Source organism: Chiloscyllium plagiosum, chromosome 13 (assembly GCF_004010195.1).
Source record: "Chiloscyllium plagiosum isolate BGI_BamShark_2017 chromosome 13, ASM401019v2, whole genome shotgun sequence".
Classification (NCBI taxonomy): domain Eukaryota; kingdom Metazoa; phylum Chordata; class Chondrichthyes; order Orectolobiformes; family Hemiscylliidae; genus Chiloscyllium; species Chiloscyllium plagiosum.
The window spans coordinates 11,125,470-11,140,368 of NC_057722.1; the positions used below are offsets into that span (position 1 = coordinate 11,125,470).

The 14,899-nt window shown below is 41.0% G+C and overlaps 1 protein-coding gene across 15 annotated transcripts in view; it reads left to right on the forward strand.

The window, feature by feature from the left end:
• Nucleotides 1–14,899, forward strand: part of yeats2 (YEATS domain containing 2) — a 136,956-nt gene that overhangs the window by 2,218 nt on the left and 119,839 nt on the right. For 3 of the 15 annotated variants that reach the window (XM_043701857.1, XM_043701859.1, XM_043701858.1), the window contains exon 2: nt 2,661–2,782. The exons of the other annotated variants lie outside the window; for them this stretch is intronic. In XM_043701857.1, coding sequence (XP_043557792.1) covers nt 2,683–2,782 — 100 coding nt within the window. In that variant the 5' untranslated portion in view covers nt 2,661–2,682. The remainder of the gene's footprint in view (nt 1–2,660; nt 2,783–14,899) is intronic. 15 annotated transcript variants of the gene reach the window in all.

Consider the following 14,899-nt stretch of genomic DNA (forward strand, 5'->3'; position numbering starts at 1 on the left):
AAGGTAGTGGAGGAAGTGGGTTTTGGGGAGGGGTGCAGGTGGGTGGCACCGGGATAAAGTGAGAGGGAGGATGGTGAAGTGCCAGTGTGGGATGGATCAGAGAGGGTTTGTGTTGAGAGTGGCTGATTTGGTAACTGAAAGAGGGAATTAGTATGGGAGAATATGGATTGTGATTGGAGAGTGGGGGGGGGAGGGGGGGAAAGAGATGGTGATGATGGTGTGGAATGGAGGGAGTGAGATGAAACTGTTACTAGTGGGTAGAGGGAGAGAGTGAGTGACCATGTGAGGTATATCTCACTTATAAGGAAATCATACATGTTCTGGGCATCTTCTTAGGCTTGTGTGTTCAACCTAATACTTTGAGTATACTGCCTGTGGGCAGCAGCAGAAGACTGTGCATTTCCATAGTAATTTAGTAAACCCATAGCACTTTTCAATGCCATGCACTTCGTAATTTGTCGTAGCAGAAGTACAGTTACAATTCTGAGGAAAAATCTGGAAACCATTTTGTATCCAAAGTCTCACCAATATACATAAAACAAATGACCAGTTAATCAGTCAGTGCTGCATGTTGAGGAGCACTGCGTAGGAAATTGACATTGGTAATCCAGGAATTGTGCATATGTATGTTACTTACCTGGGAATGCATGCATACTAAGATCTTCAGACTTTGGATGGCCCATTTGATTAGCCCTTTGCATCACATTGGAATATCCTGAGGGACAGGAATCCAAGGCACATCTTTGACACTGCTTTTAGAGGTGGTTTCAGGTGCATGGTCAATACCTTTGATGGCGTGGAGATCTCCCCCCTTGGTATGGAGACATCAACAACACAAAACCCTGCAGAGTGCTACTAGCTTTATGAAGAGCTTAATATACCTCTTGTATACTGTATGCTGAATTTGCCTTGGTCTGAATTGCAGAAAAAATTGTTCTGCTGTCCTCAATAGTGATCCAGGTCTTGTTTTTGAAGAAGGGTTACTGGACTCAATGTTAATGCACCCGATGTGGCCTCCTCTATATTGGGGAGACAGGCCGCCTACTTGTGGAGCGTTTCAGAGCTCACCCTGACCTCTTTCCACCTCTCGCATTTCCAACGCCCCTCCCCCAAGTCCCTCCTCCCTACCTTTTATCTTAGCCTGCTGGACACACTTTCCTCATTCCTGAAGAAGGGCTTATGCCCGAAACGTCGATTCTCCTGTTCCCTGGATGCTGCCTGACCTGCTGCGCTGTTCCAGCAACACATTTTCAGCTCAGATCTCTAGCATCTGCAGACCTCACTTTCTCCTCAATGTTAACTCTGTTTTCTCTCTCCATAAACACAGTTGAGTTTCTCCAAAAACATCTGAACAATCAATAGGCAATTGTACCTTGATAACTGACACTGTAGGAATACAGAGAATTTTAATTAAGTAGCTTTTAATTGGCTTTTATTATTTATAGCTTTGTTGTTAAAGCAAACCTATAATGGGCGGTACGGTGATTCAGTGGTTTGCACTGCTGCCTCACAGTACCAAGGACCCGGATTTGATTCCCGCTTCGGGCAACTGTCTGTGTGGAGGTTCTCCCTGTGCCCGCGTGTTTTTCCTCCGGGTGCTCCGGCTTCCTCCCACAGTCCAGAGGTGTGCAGGTCAGGTGAATTGGCCATGCTAAATTGCCCATCGTGATCAGGGATATGTAGGTGCATTAGTCAGGAGTAAATGTAGGATAACAGGGTAGGGGATTGGGTCAGTGTGTACTTGTTGGGCCAAGTAGCCTCTTTCCACATTGTAGGGATTCTATGGTAACTGACCTGCACGGTCCAAACAGTCCCAGGCACTTAATCACTACTGATTTATGGATGAAATATTGATTCTGCTGTCACATATTTGTCTTCATCTGTGGGAGGAAGAATACTGAGCTTACAATCCAGTACAGAATTGAGGGAGCGCCTTACTGCACGGTCAAAGATGTTGACTTTCAGGTGACCTGCTAAACTAACGTTCCATCTGTTCTCTTGCTGATGTTCGTCATCATGATATTTGAAGAACAGGACCGTTCTCCTTGGTCTTCCAGATCAGTGTTTATCCTTCAACCAACATCACAATAAACAGGAGTAAAAGCAGAAATTGCTGGATGAGTCAGCAGGTTTGGCGGCATCTGTCGAGAGAAATCAGTTAACATTTCAGGTCAAGTGACCCTTCCTCAGAACTGGTTTCTGATTTACAGCATCCGCAGTTCTTTCAGTTTTTGTCATTATGAACAAATTATATAGCCACGTTACTTTTTGTAGGCCTTTTCTGTACAAGCTGGCTGCTACATTTCCTATTGCAATAGCAACTATAATTCAAAAACTAATAACTTTGCTGGTGATAAAGTGCTTTGGAGTGTCCTGAAGTCTCAAAAGATATATTAGAGCAAATGATTTATGGTTTAATTGTCTAGTTAAGACGAAGAGCCAGCTATTAAATGAGTTACTGTTGAATCTAACTCGGTGCTGTATGTAATTGTGCATGGACACTCTTTGTGACCAAGAAACCTACTAGAAATCAAGCTGCCTTTGATTTAGGGTGTGTGTCATTTCTTTGGCCCTCCCATCAGTTTGTTTGCAGCCCATGCATGTTTGATGTGGTACCTTAAGTTTGTGACCTAAAAGACAACCTTTCATTATCGATAAAGGTATCTTCGGCTGTTTGTGAAAATGTCTGGTGTGAAAAGAAAATTTGAGGATAAAGACCCAGACTATGAGGATATCTCAGTCTGTCGTCAGGAAAAGCGACATAAAGCAGTTGAACATTCAGGTGAGGAAGTGAAAGCGCTCTCTGTTTTATTACCTCAGAATCAAAATTCTCATAATTTACCGTTTTGTACTGACACTTCAGTAAAAGTTGGAGTGAGCCAATCCTCAGTCCATCACAATGTACTATCTCCAACTCTTTACATTACTTAAGGCAAGTAATGTGTGGTATCTTATCAAATGCCTTCTGGAAATACACATGTATTACATCCACTGCTTCCCCTTTATTTATTCTGCATGTTATCTTCTCAAATAATTCTAATAAATTTGTTGGGCATGATTTCCCCTTCTTGAAGCAATGCTGATTTTGATTAAATATGTTTTTAAATGTTGTCATTTCCCTCTAATGAGTGCAGACCTGTGGTCTGGCAGAACTACAGTGACTTCACCTTTTGGTATTATTAAGTATATATTACATTTTAACAGAGCTATGGATGGGGTCCACCTAACTTCATCTTACCCCATCAACTTCAGCTTCTATTTATTTTATTCCTCATGTATTTATCCAGCTTCACTTTAAATGTATCTATGTTATTCACCTCAACATTCCATGTGGGTTGCAGGTTTCACATTCTAATTTTTATTTTCTTGGGTGAAGACTTTTCTCCTGAATTTTATTTTGATTTATTAATAACTTTTTCCCAGTATCTGTGTTTCTTACTTGGTCTTCCCTTAAATGGAAACATCATTTTAATGTCAAGCCTAAAAAAACCCCTGAGTTTTTTCTTTTCTAGTGTAAAGAGCTGTAACTAGCTTGCTATACAATAATATGTACAACCTCTCTGTTCTGGTACAATTCTAATACATTGTTTGAAACTTTTTAAAAATTATTTTATTATATAGTATGGAATCCAAAGCTTGAAATAGGTTTAAAATGATCTGATGGCTTTTCAATTCTGCATCTCTAGAATTGATTCTAGAGTGCTTTTTTTTGTGGTTTTAAAAACTGAATTGCTGTTTTTAGTGATTTGTTCCCCTGTGCTTCTTGATTTCATTTGGACACATATTTTTCAATGAAAGCATACCACCCCCTCAATAAGGTGTTAATCAACCTGCTTATTTCTGTAGTTCACAACAATTACTATGTAGGAGAAAACAATACTTGTTGAAGAAGTATGTAGAAGATTTTGTTAATACAGCACAGATGATTGGTCTAAACAATACAAGAGAGAGAAATTTCTGGCTTTCATTTGTCCAAATAACTGGAATCTAAACTTTATTTCATCTTAGTTTAGACAGAACATCCAGGACAAAAGCTGGTCATTTAACTAGTTATTCTTAGGTAGTATTTATACTGCTCACAGATCTCCCTCATCTCAGCCTTCCAGACTATTTTTGTATTCATGTTTCTCCCATGCACTTGTCCAGTTTCCCTTTGGAAGGAACTAAGCTATTTGCCATAGCAATGTCCCATAGTAACCACATGTGTGCCATCTTGTCAAACACCTTCTGAAGATCTATTTTGACTAATTCTATCACAGATAGACACATTATATATCAAATCTGCCACTTCTTAAAAATTGCTTCATGGTGGCACAGTGGTTAGCACTGCTGCCTCACAGCGCCAGAGACCCGGGTTCAATTCCTGCCTCAGGTGGAATTTGTACATTCTCCCCGTGTCTGTGTGGGTTTCCTCTGGATGCTCCGGTTTCCTCCCACAGTCCAAAAATGTGCAGGTTCGGTGAATTGGCCATGCTAAATTGCCCATAGTGTTAGGTGAAGGGGTAAGTGTAGGAGAATGGGTCTGGGTGGGTTGCTCTTCGGAGGGCCGGTGTGGACTTGTTGGGCCGAAAGGCCTGTTTCCACACTAAGTAATCGATCTATCTAATCTATCATCCCTTTGTCAGGCTACAATAGTGGAATCAGCAGTGGGTCAAATTAGCTCAGATTTACAAAGGAAAGAGGAGCAAGCAACACTGGATGATTGAATCAAAGCAGCAAGCTCAAAAATCTTTGGGCGGCACGGTGGCACAGTGGTTAGCACTGCTGCCTCACAGCGCCAGAAACCCGGGTTCAATTCCCACCTCAGGCGACTCTCTGTGTGGAGTTTGCACATTCTCCCCGTGTCCGCATAGGTTTCCTCTGGGTGCTCCGGTTTCCTCCCACAATCCAAAAATGTGCAGGTTAGGTGAATTGGCCATGCTAAATTGCCCGTAGTGTTAGGTGAAGGGGTAAATGTAGGGGAATGGGTCTGGGTGGGTTGCGCTTCGGTGTGCCGGTGTGGACTTGTTGGGCTGAAGGGCCTGTTTCCACACTGTAAGTAATCTAATATGCCAAAATTGAGGAGCTGTTTCATGTATCTTTGAAGATTTGTCCTTTCGGAACAGCTTTGAACGCCATGAAATGTTGTTTACATTTGACTGTTGTGTGTAGCAGATCCTCTCCTCATTTCAGTGTGTCTTGCAGTTCTGTACTTTCTTCTTCAGTTGCTCATAAGAACTTTTCATTTTCAATTGCAATGAATATGTGACTAAAGAGTACAAAGTGGCTTCCTGTTGTTTTCCTCATCTGTGCTTAATGGCAACATAAGAACTCTTTCAAAACATCTGAGCCCTTAAGGCTCTAACTGTTATGCCATCACCACTGAAAATTAGCTGGTTTCATCATTGGCCCATGATTTGCAACCTCGACAAGAAGTGACTCACACTGACAGGGACAACCACCCCTGTAGTCTCAAATGGTCCTGCTCTCTGATATTGGTTGGAATACTAGTTGGAAACTCTTTTTCATTCTTTCAGGCAGTCATTTGTTCCTTTATGCAGTAATCATTGGGCTACCAGAACAAGTTAAATCACTTTCAATAACTGAAATTCTCAGGAACATTTACCACAAATTGTGATCCCTTGATCTCTCTCTCTCTCTTCTGCCCAATTAAATGTACTGATGTCCTCTGTAATGCAACAGGCACTATTTCTTTGGTCCAAAACCAAGCATTTTGATGCCCACAGCAGTGACATCCTGCAGAATGCAATGAGAAAACTGGGCTGAGTAGTCAACTTTACCTCTGTCCTATAAGAAACAATTATTTCACATTATTGAATGCACTGGAAATCTGAAATAGATAGACAGCTTTCCCAAATTTTTAGCTTGTTGGCATTTGCTGTGTGCATGTTGCTTATTCTGGTCTCCCAGGCAGTGCCATTACTGATGAAACATACTTGTAACCCTCAAGCAGGACAGTACATTGCTCTTCACTGACTATAACCAAGGTCATTGGAGGGAGCAGGTGAAATGAATCAAACAAGTTGATATCTCGTGAACACTCCAGTCCCACTTCTGCACTTCCTCTTGGTTTTAATATGCAAGCTGCATCTGATACTGCCAGAGAGGGAGCAGATGGAGGCCAGAGAGAGCAAGGGGTATCTGTGTCTGTGTGGGGTAGGGGGAGGGAATGGAGGGATAGTGTCAGTATAGGAGGCGGAAGATTATTCTCTTCAGCACTTTACAATAAAGACAGCGATCACATCTTAGGCATAGTGCAATAAAAACTATCAAAGCCATATGATTACACATTGATCCACATTTGGCCTGTTCCTGATTGTTAGTTATTGATTGAGTTAAACTGACTCATTCACATGTGCTTAACTGGTTCTTTGAATAATAAATGTGTACTGTAGATGAGTGCCAATTTCAGCCAGTCACTGTTCTGTTTTGCTTTCAGCTGTGAGGTGCTTTGGGTGTGTCACCTCAGATACCAGACTTGCAGGTGTGACTCTTGTGGCATGATTGCTGTGGAGACATTTAGTTTTTAATTACAGAGAGGGAAGGTACTTACAGGAACTTCTTGGACTTTGTTAAGTCTGTGTCAGTGTTGTCTGTGGCTGAGGAGTTGAGGTTATGTGTCTGCAAATTTTAAGTGAGGAAGTTGGCGCATGTGGAATTTTATCCTAACTGATAGAAGATGCTCACAAGATAAACATTTTTAAAAGAACTTGATCAAAGGTTTTGTTGCACCTGAAATTATTTGGCAGTTTCCATGAAATGTTTTCAGTGAAATTTGCCTATAATCAGCTTTAGAAATGAAATAAGTATTGAGAGCACAAATAGGCAGCTTGAGTCTGCTGATCTGCTTATGGTCTCAAATTCCCTTTCCAACTTATCCCCTGTATGGTTTGATTTCTTTGTTAGTTGAAGATCTATCTACCTCTGCCTTAAAAATATTCAATAACCCTGTCTCCATTGCTCTTTGTGAGAAAGAATTCCACAGAATGTAAACCATGGAGAATGTAAACCATGGAGAGATAAGAAATTCTCCTCTCTTTCTTCCAAACTCCTTTGTCTACAGTTCTAATTTGTGCAATCTTTCTTCTGAAAAAAGACCTCTCATCCCAGAATCAGTCAAGTGATCTAAGTGTCAACTTTTTCACACAGAGGGTGCTGTGTCTATGGAATTGCCTGCCAGAAGAAGTGGTGGAAGCAGGTACAATTACAATATTTAAAAGGTATCTGGATATGTACTTGAATAGGAAGGGCTCAGAGCGATATGAGCCAAATGCTAGCAAATGGGACCAGATTAATTTAGGATATCAGTTCAGCATGGATGAGTTGGACTGAAGGGTCTGTTTCTATGCCGTACAACTCTGTGACTGTATGACTCTAAACAAACCTTCTCTTAACAGCTTCTAATACAGTCGGGTTCTTTGTTATAGACGGAGGTCATAACTCTATACAGTACTGTAGAAGCAGTCTCACCAACACTCTGTGCAACTTGCTATAAACAACATTGAATTTGACTACTTAATCACTTGCTCCACATGCAGGCTTAACTCCTGTAATTAATGCAGCAGGACACCCAGATTGCTTTGGACATCAGAGATTTATAATATCTGTAAACTTTATCCAGTGTCTCTTGGTCAAAATCTTGGGACTCTCTTCCTATTGGGATTGTGTGTGTTTACTTACACTGAATGGCCTATAGCGGTTCAAGAAGGCATCTCACCACCACCTTCTCAGGGGCAACAAGGAATGGGAAATGAATGCAGGCCCAGCCAGTTACAACCATATCCCACGTACAAACAAAAGAAAACCCTCCAATTTTGAAAGATAAACAAGCAAAATATCAATTACCAATCACACATATTGTTTTCAGAACACGGTTGGTCCACAGAGAGAACCAGTGTATCCAGGCATGTTGTGTCTTTCTGTTGTGGTCTGTCATGTAGGTATCATCAGACTACGCTTTTTAAGTACCTGGATACACTGGCCACGCTGCCATATATTAAGGACACAACAGAAATGACCACCAGATTACTCCGACTCCTGGATATCATGGTAATCCACAAACCTACTATGACAACTGCTAACAAGTATAAAGGATCCTATACCCACAATCAACAGAATCAACGTTAAATACAAAATGGAAATGTGTTGCTGGAAAAGCGCAGCAGGTCAGGCAGCATCTAGGGAACAGGAGAATCAACGTTTCGGGCATTAGCCCTTCTTCAGGAATACAAATACACAATACCATGTAAAGACTGCCAAAAGTACTACTTAGGGCAAACATGAAGGAAATTATCCACCAGGGTACACAAATGCCAACTAGCCACCAAGACACAAGATCAACTATCACTTGTATTACTTCACACAGACAATGAAGGACACCAATTGGACTGGGACAACGTATCCACCCGAGGACAAGCCAAACAGAGACATACACAAGAATTCCTGGAAGCCTGGCACTCAACCCGGAACGCCATTAACAAAAGTGTAGATTTGGAATCCATATATCAAACACTAAGAAACAGAACCAACAACAAAACTGGAAATGACACAACCAACCCCAGCAGAGCCAGACACATAAATAGCAAGTGGGACAGAACCCGGGGCTTCACTGGAGGCGTACTGATGATGTTACCTAGTATGGTGATGAAAAGGTCTGCAAACAAACTTACTAGCTCAGTGAGCAAGTCAACAATGACATTCCATCTGCTGAGTCAAAAGTGTCCAGGCTTTTTGTCTTTTTGCATTCCAAATACATATGTCCCATGAATTTTTGAGAATAACATACACAAGGTTCATCTTCTGTTAGTTTGCAGATACCTCGACTTGCTAATAATGCATAGATCTTATAATCTCAGTGCTCTGATTTAGAACTTATCCACTGAGGATATAACTATATTCATGAGAGCCTACGCCAACAATATTTGGGGGCTGTAGTTTGGAATTCTTATAAATAATATATTTGAGAAGGGCAGAAAATTTACACTTGCATGAATGTAACTCCATTATAATCTATAGGGAAGTGTTATGTTTGCATGTAACATTGCAGATAGTGATGAGGTTTCAATCCTTAATTCATGAATTACAGAAGTTAGACAGACCAGTTAGGAAGTGTGGTGCAGTGTGTTACAGTCAGTTGCATTGCTCCAGCAGAGCTCAATGCACTGGAGGAACAAAAGTCAGCTTCTGCTTGGGCACATTAGAGCCTTTAGGACTCAACATTTACTTGAATAATTTTAAATGTAAACACACCCCACCTTATCTTTTACCTATCCTCATAACCCATGTCCTGTTGTGAAATGGATTGCTTTTTCTGAAGCCAACCCATTTTCAACTACTTGTAGTCCCCATTATCACCAGTCTACTTTTTCTGGCCTACCATGAACAATAACTGTATCCTTTTGTCCGCCTCTCTTTTACTTTTGTTGTTTCAGATCTCTAATGGAGATCTTTGTTTTATATTAGTCAGGAAGTTTCTTTGATAGGGTGTGAGAGACATGCTGACCCCATCCAACCTTCCACCCCCCCCAAACAAAAATCATGTGGGCAGGCGTCCCATATATTCTGACTTGAATTTCTCCATGTGGGAACAGTGGGTTAAGCCTTTAGTTAGTATTAATTACAAAATAAACTGTGACACTCACCACAAGAACCTTACAATTATTGCTTTGCATTACACCAGTTTCCTGTCTTTTAGTAAACCCAGTTCAACCAGTTTTTTCTTAGGTGTCAGTAAATTATATCTTATGCCTTTTTCATCAGAGGATTGTATTCAAAATAATTAATACAATTGCAATTTTCTCTTTTCATTACAACAAATGTCAAAGCATACTTCAAAAGTTCCATGTATGTAACTGATGGTAAAATGTCTAAAGTAGCAAATAGATATTCGCTGCTCGAAGTCAGCATAATTGTTAACAACAATTAGATTATTCAACTCATTTAACTTGGCAAAATGGTCCAAGGCACTTTACAATGGCATTATTTTAGAAAGTTTGAAACTGAGCCATCCAAGGGGTGTCATGACCAAAGAGGTTATGATATTATAGCCATATAAATACTGTGGCCACAAGAGCAAGTCAAAGGCTAGAACTCCCAATGATTAAGCCATCTCCTGTCTTCACCACGGCTCTGCACCATTTATAAGCAGAAGTAAGGTGAATGTTGGAATATTGTCCACTTGGTTGGATGGGTGCAATTCTAACAACACTCAAGATCTACCCAAGACAAAATAGCCTGCTTGATTGGTACCCCATCTAACAGCTTTAGCATTATTCCTCTCCTTACTGACTCTCAATGGCAGCAGTGTGAACAATATAGAAGATACATGCAGCAGTTCACCCAGGCATCTTTGAAAGCACCTTTTGAAACCCATGACCTCTGCCACCGAGAAGGATAAAGCCAGAGATACACAGAAAGACTACAACCTTCAAGTTTGCCTCTAAGATATCCCCTGAATTGGAACTACTATCATCACTCCTTCACTATTTTTGAGTCAGCATCCTGGAACTCCCTCATTTACGGCAGTGTCTCACCACTGCATCTCACCACATTCTTCAGGGCATCTTAGGTTGGGAAAGAAATGCTGCCCCAGCCAGTGATGCCCACATCCCAAGAATGAAAAAAAAGATTATTGTGAAAAATAACTAATCTAACTCTCATTGAACACGAGAAGCTAAAAAAGCATGCCTATCTGCAAGCTTGAAGTGGAGTACAGAGACATACCCAGATATGTCAAGACTCCTGAAATAGCAGGAGTTTGGAAAAAGATATTGAAGATTTTAGAGACATACAGCATGCAGGAGGAAGAATTGCAAAAAGACTTGACATAATTGACGGATTTGATATACCTACTGGTATTTTGAGTTTTTGAACTGTATAAAGAAACCTGTCTAAGAACAGCCAGTGTATAGAACTCCAAAAAGAAAGTTTTGAGAATCATTGTCGTAGAAGAAAGGTTTGAGTGAGGAGGATAAAGACAAAATGGATACAGAATTTGAAAGGAAGCACCATAGAATTAGTGAAGAGCAAACAATCTATTCCCCTCCCAAAACCTACTGTCTGGTTGATCCACCATATAAGGGACACCAACTATCCAACTACAGAAGCTTCTGGATCAGTGGTGCTGGAAGAACACAGCAATTCAGGCAGCATCCGACGAGCAGCAAAATCGACATTTATTCCTGATGAAGGGCTTTTGCCCGAAACGTCGATTTTGCTGCTCGTCGGATGCTGCCTGAATTGCTGTGCTGTTCCAGCACCACTGATCCAGAATCTGGTTTCCAGCATCTGCAGTCATTGTTTTTAACTAGAAGCTTACTCAGCTGATGGATCTGACTCCATGTTAACCTATTCAAGTCAGCAACAAGGCTCTTGAGCAATGGTTCTCAGTACTGTACTATAGAGACATATTAGGCAATGTTTCTCATAAGCATTATTTTCGTCTAATCTCTTGATGTCTGTAACTACTTATTAACTTTATCTCTTTATCCCTCTGGATCCTTCACTAATGACCTGTAATACACTAGCCTTTAACCTGATTAACCACAAGCTTGATTGCTAGGCTGCCTTCATTACAAAATTAAAAGGGAGCTGCACAAACTGTGTTAGTCTACAATAAAACAAAGAAGTCTGGGTGTTGGAAATCTGAAGCAAAAACATAAAAATTACTGTAAAAACTCAGCAGGTCAGCAGGATCCGTGTAAAGACAGCAGAGTCAACGTTTCGAGTCCAGTGACCCTTTATTGGAACGAAAAAAGTGTCACTGGACTCGAAACGTTGACTCTCCTTTCTCTCTACAGACACTGGCAGACCAGCTGAGTTCCTCCAGCGATTTCTGTTTTTGTTTATGTTAGTCTGCAGTTCACTGACTATATGGTGGACATGTCCTAGTTGGGGGATGTTTCAAAAGATAACCAAAAGCTTGGTCATAAGGTAAGTTTGAAGGTGCATTTCAATGAGGGAGAAAGGTGTATGGATCTAGCAAGGGGATATCAGATTTTAAGGCATTGGCAGCTGAAGACATGGCCACTAGTGGTGGAGTGATTACAATTTGTGATGTTCCAGAGGCCAACTTTGAAGGAGTGCAGAGATCTCAAAGGACTGTATTTGCAAGAGGAGGTTGCAGAGAATGAGTGGCACCATCTGTGATAGTTGTAGATTGGAATCTAATTAAGGGTTTAGAATTTTAATATATGGAGTATCTGTTACATGGGAGGGCAATGCAGTTAACTCTCATCAGATGTATTCATGTAGATTTTATGGCATGACTTAAGGCATGGTTAGTAAGTTTGCGATGACGCCAAAATTGGTGGCACAGTGTAATGGACAGTGAAGAAGGTCCTCTAAGATTAAAAAGAGATCTTGATCAATTGGGTCAGCGAGCTAAAGAGTGACAGATCGTGTTTAATTTGGATAAATGCGAGGTATTGCATTTTGGTAAAACAAACAAGGGCAGGACTTAGAATTAAAAGTCTGGTCTTGGGTAGTACTGTAGAACAGAAAGGGTTTCAGGTGCATAATCCTTTGACATTTACATCACATATAGACAGGGTGGTTAAGAGGCATTTAGATTAGATTAAATTAGCTACAGTATGGAAATAGGCCCTTTGGCCCAACAAGTCCACACCGGCCCTCCGAAGAGTAACCCACCCAGACCCATTCCCCGACCCTGCATATATCCCTGACTAATACACCTAACACTACGGGCAATTTAGCATGGCCAATTCACCTAACCTGCACATTTTTGAATTGTGGGAGGAAACTGGAGCACCCGGAGGAAACCCACACAGACACTGGGAGAATGTGCAAACTCCACACAGACCTTCGCCCAAGGCCGGAATCGAACCTGGATCCCTGGCACTGTGAGGCAGCAGTGTTAACCACTGAGCCACCATGTCGCCCTCTTAGTACTCTTGCCTTCATTGATCAGACCTAAGAGTATAGGAGTTGGACATTATGTTGTTGTACAGGATATTAGTGAGGTCTGTTCTGGAGTACTGTGTCCAGTTCTGGTTGCCTTATTACAGAAAGGATATTATTAAGTTTGAGAGGGTTCAGAAAATATTTACCAGGATGTTGCTGGGAACGAAGGGTTTGAGTTATAAGGAGAGGCTGGACTTTTTTTCACTAGAACGTAGGAGGTTGAGGGGTGATCTTATAAGTTTATAAAATCATGAGGATATAGATAAGCTGGCAAGTGGCTTTTCCCTAGGGTGGGGCATTTCAAGACTAGAAGACATATATTTAAGGTGAGATGAGAAAGATTTTAAAAAGGCAATTTATTCAGACAGTGGGTTGTGTGTGGAATGCACTTCCAGAGGAAGTGGTGAATGTGGGTACAGTTACAACATTTAAAAGACATTTTGATAAGTACATGAATAAGAATGTTTGGAGTGATATGGACTAAGTGCCGGAAGGTGGGACTAGTTTAGTTTGGGATTATGGTCATCGTGGACTGATTGGACCGAAGGGTCTATTGCAGTATTGTTTGACTCTATGATTTCCTACTGTACACTCCTAACCAATTAAGCAGCCATGTTTTTCTCATCTCCAATATTTTTACATCTAATAAACAAAAGTGTTTGAATAAGTTAGGGAAAATAGTACTTGCCAATTTCTTTTTTTAATATCCTCATGGCTTTTCTCCCCTTTTGTTGCTTGCATCAGTGTTCAGGAGATTAATGTTTAATTCTCAAGAGATTTCAGGACAATTCATTTATTTCAATGCAAGGGGCCTAACAGGGAAGGCAGATGAATTCAGGGCATGGTTAGGAACATGGGACTGGGATATCATAGCAATTATGGAAACATGGCTCAGGGATGGGCAGGACTGGTAGCTGAATGTTTCAGGATACAAATGCTACAGGAAGGACAGAAAGGGAGGCAAAAGAGGAGGGGGAGTGGCATTTTTGATAAGGGATGGCATTACAGCTGTGCTAAGGGAGGATATTCCGGGAAATACATCCAGGGAAGTTATTTGGGTGGAACTGAGAAATAAGAAAGGGATGATCACCTTATTGGGAATGTATTATACACCCCCCAATAGTCAAAGGGAAATTGAGAAACAAACTTGTAAGGAGATCTCAGCTATCTGTAAGAATAATAGGGTGGTTATGGTAGGGGATTTTAACTTTCCAAACATCAACTGGGACTGCCATAATGTTAAAGGTTTAGATGGAGAGGAATTTCTTAAGTGTGTACAAGACAATGTTCTGATTCAGTATGTGGATGTACCTACTAAAGAAGGTGCAAAATTGACCTAATCTTGGGAAATAAGGCAGGGCAGGTGACTGAGGTGGCAGTGGAGGAACACTTTGGGGCCAGTGATCATAATTCTATTCGTTTTAAAATAGTGATGGAAAAGGATAGACCAGATCTAAAAGTTGAAGTTCTAAATTGGAGAAAGGCTAAATTTGACGGTATTAGGCAAGAACTTTCAAAAGCTGATTGGAGGCAGATGTTCGCAGGTAAAGGGATGGCTGGAAAATGGGAAGCCTTCAGAAATGAGATAACAAGAATCCAGAGAAAGTATATTCCTGTCGGGGTGAAAGGGAAGGCTGGTAACTATAGGGAATGCTGGATGACTAAAGAAATTGAGGGTTTGGTTAAGAAAAAGAAGGAAGCATATGTCAGGTACAGACAGGATAGATCGAGTGAATCCTTAGAAGAGTATAAAGAAAGTAGGAGTATACTTAAGAGGGAAATCAGGAGGGCAAAACGGGGACATGAGATAGCTTTGGCAAATAGAATTAAGGAGAATCCAAAGGGATCTTACAAATATATTAAGGACAAAAGGGTAACGAGGGAGATCAGCAATGCGGCCTTTGTGTGGAGCCACAGAAAATGGGGGAGATACTAAATGAATATTTTGCATCAGCATTTACTGTGGAAAAGGATATGG